Raw genomic sequence first — 11,734 nt, 5'->3', positions numbered from 1 at the left:
TTTGTATATACATATATATATCTTATTTTTGCACAATAAATAACTCTAAATAGCGCATAGAATAGTTATTTTTGTTAATCATCAAATTTTTTTTAAGAAAATATTAATTTTCCTAAGGTTCGGCTTCATTAAATGACTCCACCTATGCTTGTCTAGAAAGCGCTTCAAATAGTAACCAACTGCAATATTCTATTAACTGCACTATATACAACGTATAGTATCGAAATTGGTCGCTGCTTATACACGAAACTCATAATTCAATAAAAATGCATCCACTTGAAGTTGATTCGTTCAATTTTATTTCAAACATATTTTAAACCGTAATTAAATTTATTCAAAACGAATAACATTGCCGCGTTGCATTTAACATCAATTGTAAGCACTATACTACTGTTTGGAGATACTTGTCTTCGTTTTGCGATTGAGGAACCGATACAAGTAAAGTATACGTTTTTGTAAATGTTTCCATTTTGTGGGACGTGCAATAGGATACTTTGTTTTGGCAAGCATTTTACGTTTACGTAGTAGCACTTGATATTCATTGCCAGAAACACCACGTAACCATGATGGTACTGAATATAATACACGCGTAGGATGTAGACGATCCGAACCTAGTATATCGATATAATCATTTTGACCAAACAACGCACGTTTTTCAGACCACGCGTTTTTAGGTCTATAATCTGGCATTGGCAATTTCTGTCCATTATCCCAGTGCGGTAGCAAACCACGCTGATGTAAACGCTCCTTATATCCGTAGCGGCGTATCAGCGGACCTTTGGCACGTTTCTCCTCGAACGAAAGTTGGCGCAAACCCAGTGCACTGACTGGTGAATTGTTAATCACTGCGGGTATATTTATCCAATTCTGGAGGAATGATTGATTGGTCGTGCAGGTTAATGCCTTCCGGATATTATTTGCAATCCAGGACATCGTTATTTCTTAATGTTATTTTATTTTGGTTAGGTAATGAGAATTCGCCGGACCAATGAAAGTAAAGTAACAATAAAACAGCTGTTTGAATAGTTGCGTACGTTCAGTGTGGTAAACACAGGGAGTGTCAAATGGAAAATATAATTATTTGTAATAAATTTGAAGATTTATTGCATGTAGAAGTTTGTGCAATATTTGTGAGGATTATATAGTATCGTTCATAAAAATAAACATAAATTATGTAAAATACAAAGTAGCATTCCTTATTTAAACTTTTATTGGCAATTCTTTTATGAAAAGTAATTGTAGTCTTGGTTATTTCACAATTTATTATTGAAACTACAGCGTTAAGAGACACATAATGAATATGTGAAACTGAATTGGTTAGTCGATAAACATTAGCTTTTAATTAATGTAGCCCATTTTGTTATTTTCGACTAAATGGGTATGTATAATAAAATTATTATTAATTTAATTGCAAACTTATATTTGCCTTCGAGTGACCGTAACATCGCATAAAAATGTTATTTTGAAGCCACAAGTTATTGGTGTTTTTACTTGGTTGGTTGTTGGTTCATAAATTACTTATTGCGCCTAGTTGATTCCGAAGCAGTTGGAGGTGGTGGCGGACCACGTTTATGTAACTCGTCCAAATAATTTACAATTATTGTGGTGCGCTCCTCTTCCATGTGGTTCAGAATTAGATAACTGCAAAAAATGCAAGTTTAATATATTTTTGTTATATAGTTTTAAATATTATCAATTCACCTACCGTTTATCATTCTTCAGTATGTCTTGAATTTCTTTCAAGTGATTGGGGTTGTCTTTAACAACCTCACTGCTCTTGTGTGTTATAAGCTTACATTCCTGTAAAAGCTCACGCAACGAAGTCTTTGCCGCGAGTGTTTTGTCTTTGATATAATCGCGAAATTCGCGTTCACATTTATCGGAATTGTTGTATTTCAGATAACGTGGATCATCTTTGATCAATTTCTTGATATCTTTCCAAGAACTGGTCAGCTCCAGCACTGATAATTCATCAAGCATATCACGGAATTTCTCACGTTTTCTCTTCATCAGTGTATCGATGTGTTCGTTGAAAAGCCTAAAACATATGTATTTCGTAGCACACAATTGTAATGTTGATTTCAATGCATTTCACTTACTTCTCGCGATCATCTCGATCTAGAGTCTCTATCAATTCCCAACGACTATCCTTTCGCAGTTGCCGTTTCACCTCCTTCCATGTCAGATCTGGATTGCGCACCAAGTCCGTGAGCAGCGCATTGAAATGTCCAATGGCTTCATCGCGTTTGTGGTGCTCACGCTCCTTATCACGATCGCGTAAATGTCCAGCCAATGTGCGTTGAACTTCCTTCTCACGTTCGCGTATACTTTGCTCAGCACGTAACTGTTTTTCGCGTTCCTTTTGTAGACGCTCTGCTTCATCGTCCTCGCTATTGGTGTGACCCTCTTCGTCGTCATGGTGCTCACCTTCCTCATCCTTTATTGTACATAGGAAATCGTAAAAATATATATTTTTTTATAGTATAATTTTTAACTCACAGATTCATCGTGCTTTCTCTTCTGCTCGCCATTCTTCTCCTTATCTTTATCCTTTTCTCGCTCCCGCACTCTTTCTTTGTCTTTCTCCTTCTCCTTATCCTTCTCACGCTCCTTGTTCTTCTCGCGCTCTTTACCTTTGTCCTTGTCACTGCGATCACGTTCGCGATCTCGACTGCGGCTACGGCTACGATCGCTGCGCCCATGTTTGCGATCTGACTTACGTTCACGATCCCGTTCCCTGTCACGATCACGTTCCCTCTCGCGCTCCTTTTCACGCTCACGTTCCCGCTCACGATCCTTTAGCTCACGCTGTTTACGCTTTTCTTCTTTCATGATGCGCATGTAGTCCATGAAGTACTCCTCTCGATAATTAGAACTCTCCACAGCACGATAACGTGGATCTGCATCGAATTTCTTCTTGATATCATGCCAACGTGTATGCCGATCCATGTCTGAGCGCTCGCGCAACATTTCTATGAAATCTTTGCGTATCTAAAATTTGTTAGAGGTTCGTAGTGTGTTTGGGAGATGTGCATTTGGGTGTGTGTAGCAAGTGCAGTCAAGGAAGATACAAAGAGAGAAATCAAATGTGGCGAATTAGACGATTTCAGATATTGGCTTTCGTTTTAGCTTACACCATACATTTATTGGAACATAACAGGGGCTTATAGATGACTCTTAATCACTAACTTAAACGTCAACAATAATAACTTATACACTAAATGCTGCAAGAGAAGTTCAAATTTAATTAAGTGTGTCGTTGAATGCTGAAAGAAAAATTTATTGAACACTGAATTTTATGGCATCCAACAGTGTAGCGCTGAAAAGTGGAAATTTTATTTGCATAAATTGGAGTGGCATTGTGCAGCAGCACGGCGTTGTCGGCGGACAGACGGACAATATGTAAATGTACGTGTTTTATATAATAAGAATACACATAGCTAATGTATTGAATGCTTTACTTTATGAACTTACAAGTAAAGCCCGTCAGTAAAAATCAATATTTCACATTCATTTGACATTTTCGAAATACTAATATGTATATATAGTAGGTGTGTTAAAGCAATTGATTTACTAGCTTCAAATCAATTAGAAAATCGTTAATTCAAAATATTCACAAAGCACGAATGTGAAATATTGAATTTTTATATGCCTATTGCATTTGCGGCTGTAACAAAAATTCTAAATGTATGAAGTTTAGATTGAGTTTTTATTCATACTGTTTCTGTCTCTTCTCGCTCAACTTCCACTCCCGCTCTAGTTCCCGCTCTGCCACCCGCAGAGACCAGAGACTGGAGACTCGAGCGCCAACATTAACTAAACAGCCAGCTGTTGGGAGATTGGCATGTCTTGTCGTCTGCCTAATGCCGTTAGTCTTCTTTGTGTCCCTTGCTATTATCCATCCATCAATATTCACCGTTTCCAAATTGGTTCAATACAGTACATGTGTGAGACGTTCCTGGCAGAGGGGTAAATCACCAAGTTTTAACGTTGATAAACATTGATTTGTGTTTGTTTGCTGATAGTTTAATGAAGTCAACGTTGATCTGATTTGTTTTTTGCATTTATTTACTTTTTTATTGTATTAATGCTTTCATATTTGCATATAAATAACTCACCACGAGCTCGGAGCTAGTTAGACACAAACAATTTGGGGGAAACGTGCCAAGCAGGCGTACGTAAGCACGGTGAAGGTACTAACGAACAGGCAAGTGTCACTGGGATGCTGGGTGATAGCAGGATGGGCATGGTTGCCTTTGCGGATCAATGTAATTTGATGCGGTCGTTGGCAGCTCCATGGCCATGTGTGTTACAATCACACGTTACGCTGCAACGCTTCAACATATTATTTTGCTGCGTTTCCTGTTTTCGTTTCACTGTTTCTACTGTAGTGTAGCCTAGAAAATGTATTTAGCAATTCTGCTTTTCTCTAAGTCAACAAATTTTTACGTGGCTAAGTAAATTAGCATCGATTTTAAATACACTTCAAGCGTCGGCTGATCTATATTCAGATGCTTTGTTGCAATTAACTATGTTTTGTTGTTGTTGGTCGACAATGCGTTGATCGTGCATAATGGTAGCCGATATTTATAAGCGTCGTAGTAGTAGTGGTAGATTTGTTTGATTTTTTTTTTGTTTGTTTGGTTTTGAGATTTCAAGATTAGAGTGAAGAAAATTTTTATAAAAAATAAAAAGTATAAACTTTGCTGTGAAGCATTAACAATATATAATAAATAAGTGTATATACAAATAGAGACGTATGAAAATTTCAATTAATCGTTAAAAATACGCATTACTAAATATTTAAATAAGAACTGCGTTTGCTGCACCCCAAAACCCAAATTAACTAAGCTAGCAAACGCATTCTCAGCCCGCATGCATTTAATGGAACACGCACATACCTGTTCCTTTTTTTGTATTTTCTCCTCTTTCTCTTGTCGACGCACATCTACAATATACTCGTTGAAGAGGCTCTCACGTTCGCGCACCTTTTCGATAGCTTTATAGCGTTCATCTTTGCCATAACGCTGACAAAAGTCGCTGAATGACGACCTGAAAGGAGTTAACAAGGAAATTAATTAATAAGAATAATTCATTATTTTTAATTGTTTATATATTATAACTCTGAATTGCTACTTACTTGCCATGCAATTTTGCATCCTCCATAAGCTTACGAAAATCTTCACGCTTTTGCCGCATTTTATTACGTTTCTCTTTGCGTTCCTCCTCGGCTCGATCTTTGACATACTTTTCAAATACCTGTTTGCGCTCCTTAGAGGTCAGCAGTAAGTACCGCGGATCGAAAACGATTTTGTGCAACTCCTTCTCCCAAGTGCTAAATGCTGAAACCTGGAAATTTCAAATAAAAAACGTCAATATCTATAATTTCGTTAAAAAGCTTGACACTTACATCCTTTTCACGCAACATTTCCTTAAACTGTTTGACACGCGTCTCCAATGGCACTACAGCGCGCTCCTTAGCTGCGCGTACCTCAGCTTCTACGGCTGCTTCATTGGCATCCGCTTTTCTTGTTTGCTTTGCGGCTGTAAGAAAAGTAATTTTAGTAAATATCAACTTTCTACATAACAAATGTGACTTACATAGTCTGGACTTTTTAGTGGGCACTTCTTCCACACTGGATTCAGATTCAGTGCGTATTTTGATGACTTCGTCATCTTCTATCTCCATTCTTCGCTCTCTCTCTTCTTCTTCGTCTTCCTCAGTCACCTCAACCTCCTTCTTCTTCTCAGACTCATTCTTTTCCACTTGTTGTTTCTCCGTAGCGACATTACCAGCCGCCTTTAACTGTTCCGGCATATTATTGACCGCTTTGTCTACGTCAGCACGGTCGAGTAAATCGTCAGGCCTCTCCCAAACGGAGGTGCGTGTAGAGGGATTATAGAAGAACACCCTTGCGTCACCTGTCCAAACGACACACCATGGTGTGCCTGCGATGGGTGTACTGGAAATAGGACGTGATTTATCTACTGGTTTAACTGCCGTTGCAGTGACTTTCTTTTGTTGCTCTTCCTCTTTCTTGCGTTTTTCCTCTGCCACCTTCTTGGACTCTTTTTCCAATGCCGCAGCTTGTGCTGCTTTTGTTTGTTCGAGAGGTTTGAGGTTAGCAGCAGCGGCTGCAGCTGCGGCGGCTGCGGCAGCGGCAGCATTATAAGCCATCGCTTGGTCATAACCTGCAGCTGCCGGCGCCATATGCATGAGTGTGGGATTGGGCATCATGTGTGGCGGCATGTTGGGTGCGACTTGTGGCATCACTGCCTGTTGTGGAGTTGTGCCTGAATGAGCAGCCATACGTGCCGCTTCCATGTCGCGTAAAGCTTGTGGTTTCTCCCAAACGCTTTCGCCGCGAGCGGCGTGGTAATAGTAGGGACGCCCATCAGGCGCGCGATGTTCGGACCATTCAGCAGCTCGTGCAATTACAGCGGGGTCAATCACACCAGGTTTGATAATTAAATTCTTTGCAGGCTTGTCCTGTGCCGGCGGACCATGTGGAGGGTGCATGTGCTGATTCCAGGGCATACCCCAAGGCGCTGGTCCACCTTGAAAACCACCATAGCCAGGTGGAGGCATACCAAATGGCGGTTGCGAGAAATTAGGTGGATGCATGCCGGGAGGAAAGAATGGCGGCGGCTGTTGATGCATTGCGGGCGGAGGTTGTTGGGTCATTGGAGGTGCACCGCTTGGTACTACATTCGGTGGTGGCTGTGTCAAGGTCTGTTGTGTGGGTGGTGGTTGTGACATCATATTGGGTGGTGGATGTTGTGTCAATGTATCCGGTGCCTTCATGGGCGGTGCTACAGACATTGGCGGTAGCTCCTTTTGCACGCCCATCATACCACCTTGAACGTGACCACTAGACTCTGGTCCCTTAACATTTGCATCGGTGTGCAGTGTGTTATTCTGTTGTGTTTGCTGTGGTTGCTGTTTTTTATTCATTTCCTCAATTTCCATTTGAGTCATAACTTTAATATTTTGTCCTTCTGGTTTATTCCATGTGGTTTCACGTGTCATAGCATGGTAGAAATAGGATTTGCCATCCTCAGTCTTGGTCTCCACCCACAGTTCCAAGGGTGGACCATTTGTAATATTTAGTGGAGCGTTTTGATTTTGTCCCTGCCAATTCGGATCAAAGTTTCCGGGGCCACGTCCACCAAAATTGCCGCCACCACCTCGAGCACCACCACGTCCAAAAGGCATTATATGAATACCGCCACGTCCTCCACGAAAAGATCCTGGTGGACCACCAAATGGTGGCACTCCGAAAGGTTTCACTGCAGGAGCAGCTTGATTGTTTTGGGTCCTGCATATAATGCAATGGAATTAAATTAGTTATCAAAGCAACGTAGAAATATTTTCGAGCAGGTAGAGGTATGATAATGTTTTTACATGACAATTCTAATAATATAGAGTTATATATAAGTCAATATTTGTTAAATAAAATAAAATAAGTATCAAGAGCGATATGCGTATATTATAACAAAATAAACAATTATATAAATACTCGACATATGCTTACCATTGAGATTCACCCTCACTTGTATCTGGCGTTGCTTGTTCCGCATTTCCATTTATATTCGGGGTTGAAATGTTTTCCTGAGAAGCCCCAGCCGCACTACCTTTAAATAGCGATTCAGCATCTAGAGTTGGAGAATCCGCCTCGTCGCCAGATTGTATGTTGTTTTCAATGCCGCTTTCGACTTCAGCGTCCATAGTCACGATATTTAATTAGCAAATTATTTTTCTTGATTAAATTCAGAAAATATTCTTCTCAGCCGATTAATAATGCACACACTTTTGAAGAAAAAACTAAAGATGTGAAATTGAAATCGAAATATATCGAAGTTAGTTTAATAAAATTAGATAAACATGTCATTGACTATTTGATCTAACGCAGTGTTGCATTTATAAATGAATCTAAAAAAATTATAGCAGAATGTATTGCTGTATTGGATTGGTTACTTCTCTGATCGCTATCTTTGGACGCTGCTTGCTTGTAAAAAAATTTACATGTGAAAGCAACAACAAAGTTATCTAGTTGAATTCGTACAAGAGAGTATGTGTATACCTCATTAAAAATGCTATCCCCGCTATCTGAGTGATGCCAAATTTTGTTTTACATATGTATACTATTCACAATGGTAAAAACGACTCATAGGACAAGTTTTAGACAAAAATGACAATACAAACATATATGTTTGTTGTTTTTACTTTGAAATATATTTTAATTTATTAAATAATACCTAAAGCAGAGACGCAGCTCGAAACAAATGGATACTAAAATAGTTGTGTCCAGATTTAAGTATTTCTCCATCTAAGATAATGGTTCAGCACTATTGCGCATGAATAAGAGAACATTTTAGCGCTGGCTTGCACCATAAGTGCTGCTTGTCTGTTTGAATTACAGAATGGTGCGTTCTTTTGGCTTCTCTATAACGCTTGATGACATGATGACAGCTATTAATTTACAAACTAACCCATATAAACAAGGTATGAAAACCGCATATATACCAATTCTAATATGGCTGTACCGACTATCCTGGAATTGAGTATTTATTAGTAACCTGCATTACCAAAAATTCCGAACGCAATTTCATAATGCAACACTGTAATTAATTGAACAAGTGTACGCCAGAATCAGCTGATATTAGTTAGAATAATAAAAAAAAATATTTTGATTACAAAGAATTGGACTTCCCACATTAACGGTGGTATCATCTAATTTCAACATTTTATTTCATTTGCTGACGTATTATATATATAAAGTTAAAAAAATAATAATTTTTACTTTAGAAATGGATCAGAAAAGTGGATCAAATTATGTAAGCATTTTACTGCTATTTATTATATAGAAATTAATTCTCAATCACTTTATTTAGTTACATCCTTTAACATTGGAGTCTCAACTCTTCCTAAACTCTTTGGAAACATATAGCCAAAAGTACAATCAAATTGATGCAAACTTGTGTGATATGTTGAATAATATTGTGCTCGGTATACAAAAGTTTTTGGATCAAAATCCAGAGCCAATTGTGGCTACCGATAAAACTAAGTTGGTGCAACGCAATGATCTTTCAGCAATCCAGAGTATTTATCATTGTAACATTTGCAAGAAGGACTTGGGTAAAACGGCTGACAAAGCAGCGTTACATTTGGCTGAGAGGCATGAGAGTAAACCCAATCCGATCAACAGGGAGAAGAAAAAAGCACAAAAGAAGGCGGCCGAAACAAAGCTGAACAAATTACCGAAGAGTATGTGCCTATTTACATATATACATACATATATGTGTATCAAATTAACATTCTGTTTACAAGCTGCATTGAATGTTTATTTATTATATTTTATTTATTTATTTTTGTCGCTTGTAATGTAGAGGGTAGAGCTTTGCTTATGAGCGACTTTGCAAAATTTTTCGCCGACCAATTGCAAGTTGCAGAAAAAATCAAACAAATACCAGAATATGAAGTCATAGAAAATACGTTGCTAACAGCGATAAAAAAGGCGGTTCCTGACAAAAGTATCAAATTGTATAAATTTGGTTCACGTATGACCGGCATAGGAGCGCGTCACTCGGATTTGGATATCTACGTTGATATTGGTAAAAGCGATATCTTATTTATTATTATTACAATATTAATTATTATTACATTAATCTTATCTCTTTCCTTTTTAAACAATACTTATATGTATACTTATATTCAAATTAGGTGGACATTTTAATGTTTACGAGCAAACTCCCAGCGCCGATACGCTTAGTATCTATGATCGTATTTATCAAGTCATTAAGAAAAGCACTATCGACTGGGATCAGATACGTGCAATTCGCGCTGCACGTGTACCTATAATACGTATGACTAATAGAAAGACTAATATTGAATGCGATGTCGGAATTTCCAACAGCCTTAGTTATTGCAATACTCAATTATTGGAATATATCTTTCAACAGCAGCCATTGGGTTTGTTAACAATGTTTGGAACATGTAATTGTCTTTACTTCCACTTCTTTATCTCTCTCTGTTCGTTAAGCACGTCGACTTTGCATTTTTATGAAAAAGTGGTTGGAGCGTACGCGTTTGAATGAACATATCACAACATATTGCATGTCTTTGATGGTCTTTTATTATCTACAAATCAAGAATTGTATGCCTTCAATCGAGACGTTGCAGAAGAATATGTTAGCCAATGTTTTGGTTGGACGTAAGTTGAATTTGTAATAATGTATTTTTGTAGTATATTTAATACTTAAGAAATTCTTACATTTATTACTGTAAAATTTCCGTATTGCAGCTTGGATTGGCAACTTTAATAACATACCATTCAACACTTTGAACATTGAAGAGATTAGTGTCAGTCCGTCTAGTTGCAAGCGACACATTCGAGATTTTTGTCAATATTACGCAACTTTCAAATACGAATCGCATGTGGTCTGCCCTTACTTTGGACGTCCTAATGTGGAAATTAAGAATTTCGAAAACTTGATGCCAGAACGGTAATTTTTATTGTTTTTATTTAAAATTTTTTTTTTATTTAAATGTATATTTTTTGTTTTAATTTAAATGTATATATTTTTTTAATTTAAATGTATATTTTTTTTTAATTTAAATGTATATTTTTTTTTAATTTAAATGTATATTTTTTTTTAAATTTAAATGTATATTTTTTTTGCAGTTATACCAATTTTATTAAAGATGACAACTCAGCTAAAAAGGAGTGGGGTTTACAGCTTAATGCACAAATGGTCGTACAGGATCCTCTCCAGTTGAATCATAATGTTGCAAAGCGTTGTAGCAAAGTGCATCTTAAAGAATTGATAGACTATTTAAAACAATCTGTCGAAATTTTAGTTGATTAAAATTAGATATATATTTTGTAATTATCATTTCATTTCCTTCACAAGAATTTGTGTTTATTTTTTTGTTTTTGTACGTTGAATTATTGTCTATTAACCTTACCATACACTATCCATGTATAATAAATATGATTTTTGTACGAATATAAATGAAGTGTCAGTTGGAGACACTAGTGAAATCAGTACAAATATTATGCTTAGATATCGAACACAATATGTGATTTATAACTACATACATACATATGTACATTTACCAAATTACAAAATACATGTTTGTAATAAAACTTGTAAAAGTAAAAAATAAAGGTGCTGAAATTTGAAATTTGTTTTCTTTTTTCCGATATACATATGTACTGTCATCACTTTATTCAGTGCTCTCCATTATAATCCTTAATTCCAAACATTGGTGGCATACATCCCTCAAATAATCTCAACCCTTAAAATTGTAGAACAAGGTTTTTACAATGTAGCGGAGAAAATATAGATTGTCAAATTTTTCATTCTTCAGTAACTTGGAAGTAAAAAACTATATTTTTTTGTTTCTGGTACTCTATCGCGTAAACTAAATGATCCAGAAGTATATATGACCTTAACTAACTTGACATCATCTATTTCTGCTTAAGAGTCTCACAGTGCCAAATTAATAGTCAAGCATTCAAAGGATTCAAAAACGATGCTGAGGTATCTTTCTTTGGGAACCGTTTCCACGATAATCGAGCCAAGAATTGTTTTTTTGCTAACGACTATCACCCGGAAACAACCATCTTAGGCTTTAATCTTTATTGGTAAAATTACGTTGTTCGGGCCACATGTTCGTCAGATTACGGATTTACGAGATCTGTAAAACATATGAACATTTTTGGGGGCG

The 11,734-nt window shown here is 37.0% G+C and overlaps 3 protein-coding genes across 6 annotated transcripts; 1 reads left to right on the top strand and 2 right to left on the bottom strand.

Annotated features, from left to right (window-relative positions):
• Window positions 1-276: 276 nt before the first annotated feature.
• LOC105213178 (39S ribosomal protein L51, mitochondrial) lies at window positions 277-1,018 on the bottom strand. Its single transcript, XM_011185819.3, has one exon. The coding sequence runs from the start codon at window positions 931-933 to the stop codon at window positions 388-390; it is 546 nt and encodes a 181-aa protein (XP_011184121.1). The 5' UTR covers window positions 934-1,018; the 3' UTR covers window positions 277-387.
• A 226-nt stretch (window positions 1,019-1,244) lies between these two features.
• Window positions 1,245-7,850, bottom strand: LOC105213177 (transcription elongation regulator 1). 4 transcript variants are annotated; one of them, XM_011185817.3, is made up of 9 exons: window positions 7,536-7,847; window positions 5,602-7,319; window positions 5,411-5,544; window positions 5,141-5,349; window positions 4,902-5,052; window positions 2,500-2,991; window positions 2,100-2,437; window positions 1,706-2,038; window positions 1,245-1,641 (listed from the first exon to the last, which is right to left on the bottom strand). In XM_011185817.3, exons 1-9 carry the CDS (start codon window positions 7,727-7,729, stop codon window positions 1,515-1,517), a joined length of 3,696 nt encoding a protein of 1,231 aa, XP_011184119.2. In that variant the 5' UTR covers window positions 7,730-7,847; the 3' UTR covers window positions 1,245-1,514. The 4 variants fall into 4 exon arrangements, 2 of the variants coding, with proteins under 2 accessions (XP_011184119.2, XP_011184120.2); XR_003752384.2 differs by lacking the exons at window positions 1,245-1,641; window positions 1,706-2,038; window positions 2,100-2,437; window positions 2,500-2,991 and adding an exon at window positions 3,105-4,046 and having other exon boundaries at window positions 4,119-5,052; window positions 7,536-7,850; XR_003752385.2 differs by lacking the exons at window positions 1,245-1,641; window positions 1,706-2,038; window positions 2,100-2,437; window positions 2,500-2,991 and adding an exon at window positions 3,105-3,958 and having other exon boundaries at window positions 4,119-5,052; window positions 7,536-7,850.
• Window positions 7,851-8,678: 828 nt separating this feature from the next.
• LOC105213181 (terminal uridylyltransferase Tailor) lies at window positions 8,679-11,188 on the top strand. The gene is made up of 7 exons (XM_011185826.3): window positions 8,679-8,838; window positions 8,896-9,268; window positions 9,391-9,615; window positions 9,725-9,973; window positions 10,044-10,214; window positions 10,305-10,506; window positions 10,686-11,188. The coding sequence occupies exons 1-7, from the start codon at window positions 8,812-8,814 to the stop codon at window positions 10,867-10,869; spliced, it is 1,431 nt and encodes a 476-aa protein (XP_011184128.1). The 5' UTR covers window positions 8,679-8,811; the 3' UTR covers window positions 10,870-11,188.
• Window positions 11,189-11,734: the final 546 nt, after the last annotated feature.

This window comes from Zeugodacus cucurbitae, chromosome 2 (assembly GCF_028554725.1).
Source record: "Zeugodacus cucurbitae isolate PBARC_wt_2022May chromosome 2, idZeuCucr1.2, whole genome shotgun sequence".
In the NCBI taxonomy this organism is placed as follows: domain Eukaryota; kingdom Metazoa; phylum Arthropoda; class Insecta; order Diptera; family Tephritidae; genus Zeugodacus; species Zeugodacus cucurbitae.
The sequence above is the reverse complement of the archived record's forward strand: the minus strand, read 5'-3'. Positions and strand labels throughout refer to the sequence as shown.

What these genes read in the sequence shown, in the direction of transcription:
- LOC105213178 (XM_011185819.3), bottom strand. Translation starts at nt 933, where the DNA reads ATGTCCTGGATTGCAAATAATATCCGGAAGGCATTAACCTGCACGACC.
- LOC105213177 (XM_011185817.3), bottom strand. Translation starts at nt 7,729, where the DNA reads ATGGACGCTGAAGTCGAAAGCGGCATTGAAAACAACATACAATCTGGC. An exon ending in CACTAAAAAGTCCAGACTAT is followed by an intron (nt 5,545 to 5,601) that starts GTAAGTCACATT and finishes CTTTTCTTACAG; the next exon opens with CCGCAAAGCAAACAAGAAAA. An exon ending in GATCGAGATGATCGCGAGAA is followed by an intron (nt 2,039 to 2,099) that starts GTAAGTGAAATG and finishes CATATGTTTTAG; the next exon opens with GCTTTTCAACGAACACATCG.
- LOC105213181 (XM_011185826.3), top strand. Translation starts at nt 8,812, where the DNA reads ATGGATCAGAAAAGTGGATCAAATTAT. An exon ending in AGAAAAGTGGATCAAATTAT is followed by an intron (nt 8,839 to 8,895) that starts GTAAGCATTTTA and finishes CACTTTATTTAG; the next exon opens with TTACATCCTTTAACATTGGA. An exon ending in CTTTCAACAGCAGCCATTGG is followed by an intron (nt 9,974 to 10,043) that starts GTTTGTTAACAA and finishes CTGTTCGTTAAG; the next exon opens with CACGTCGACTTTGCATTTTT.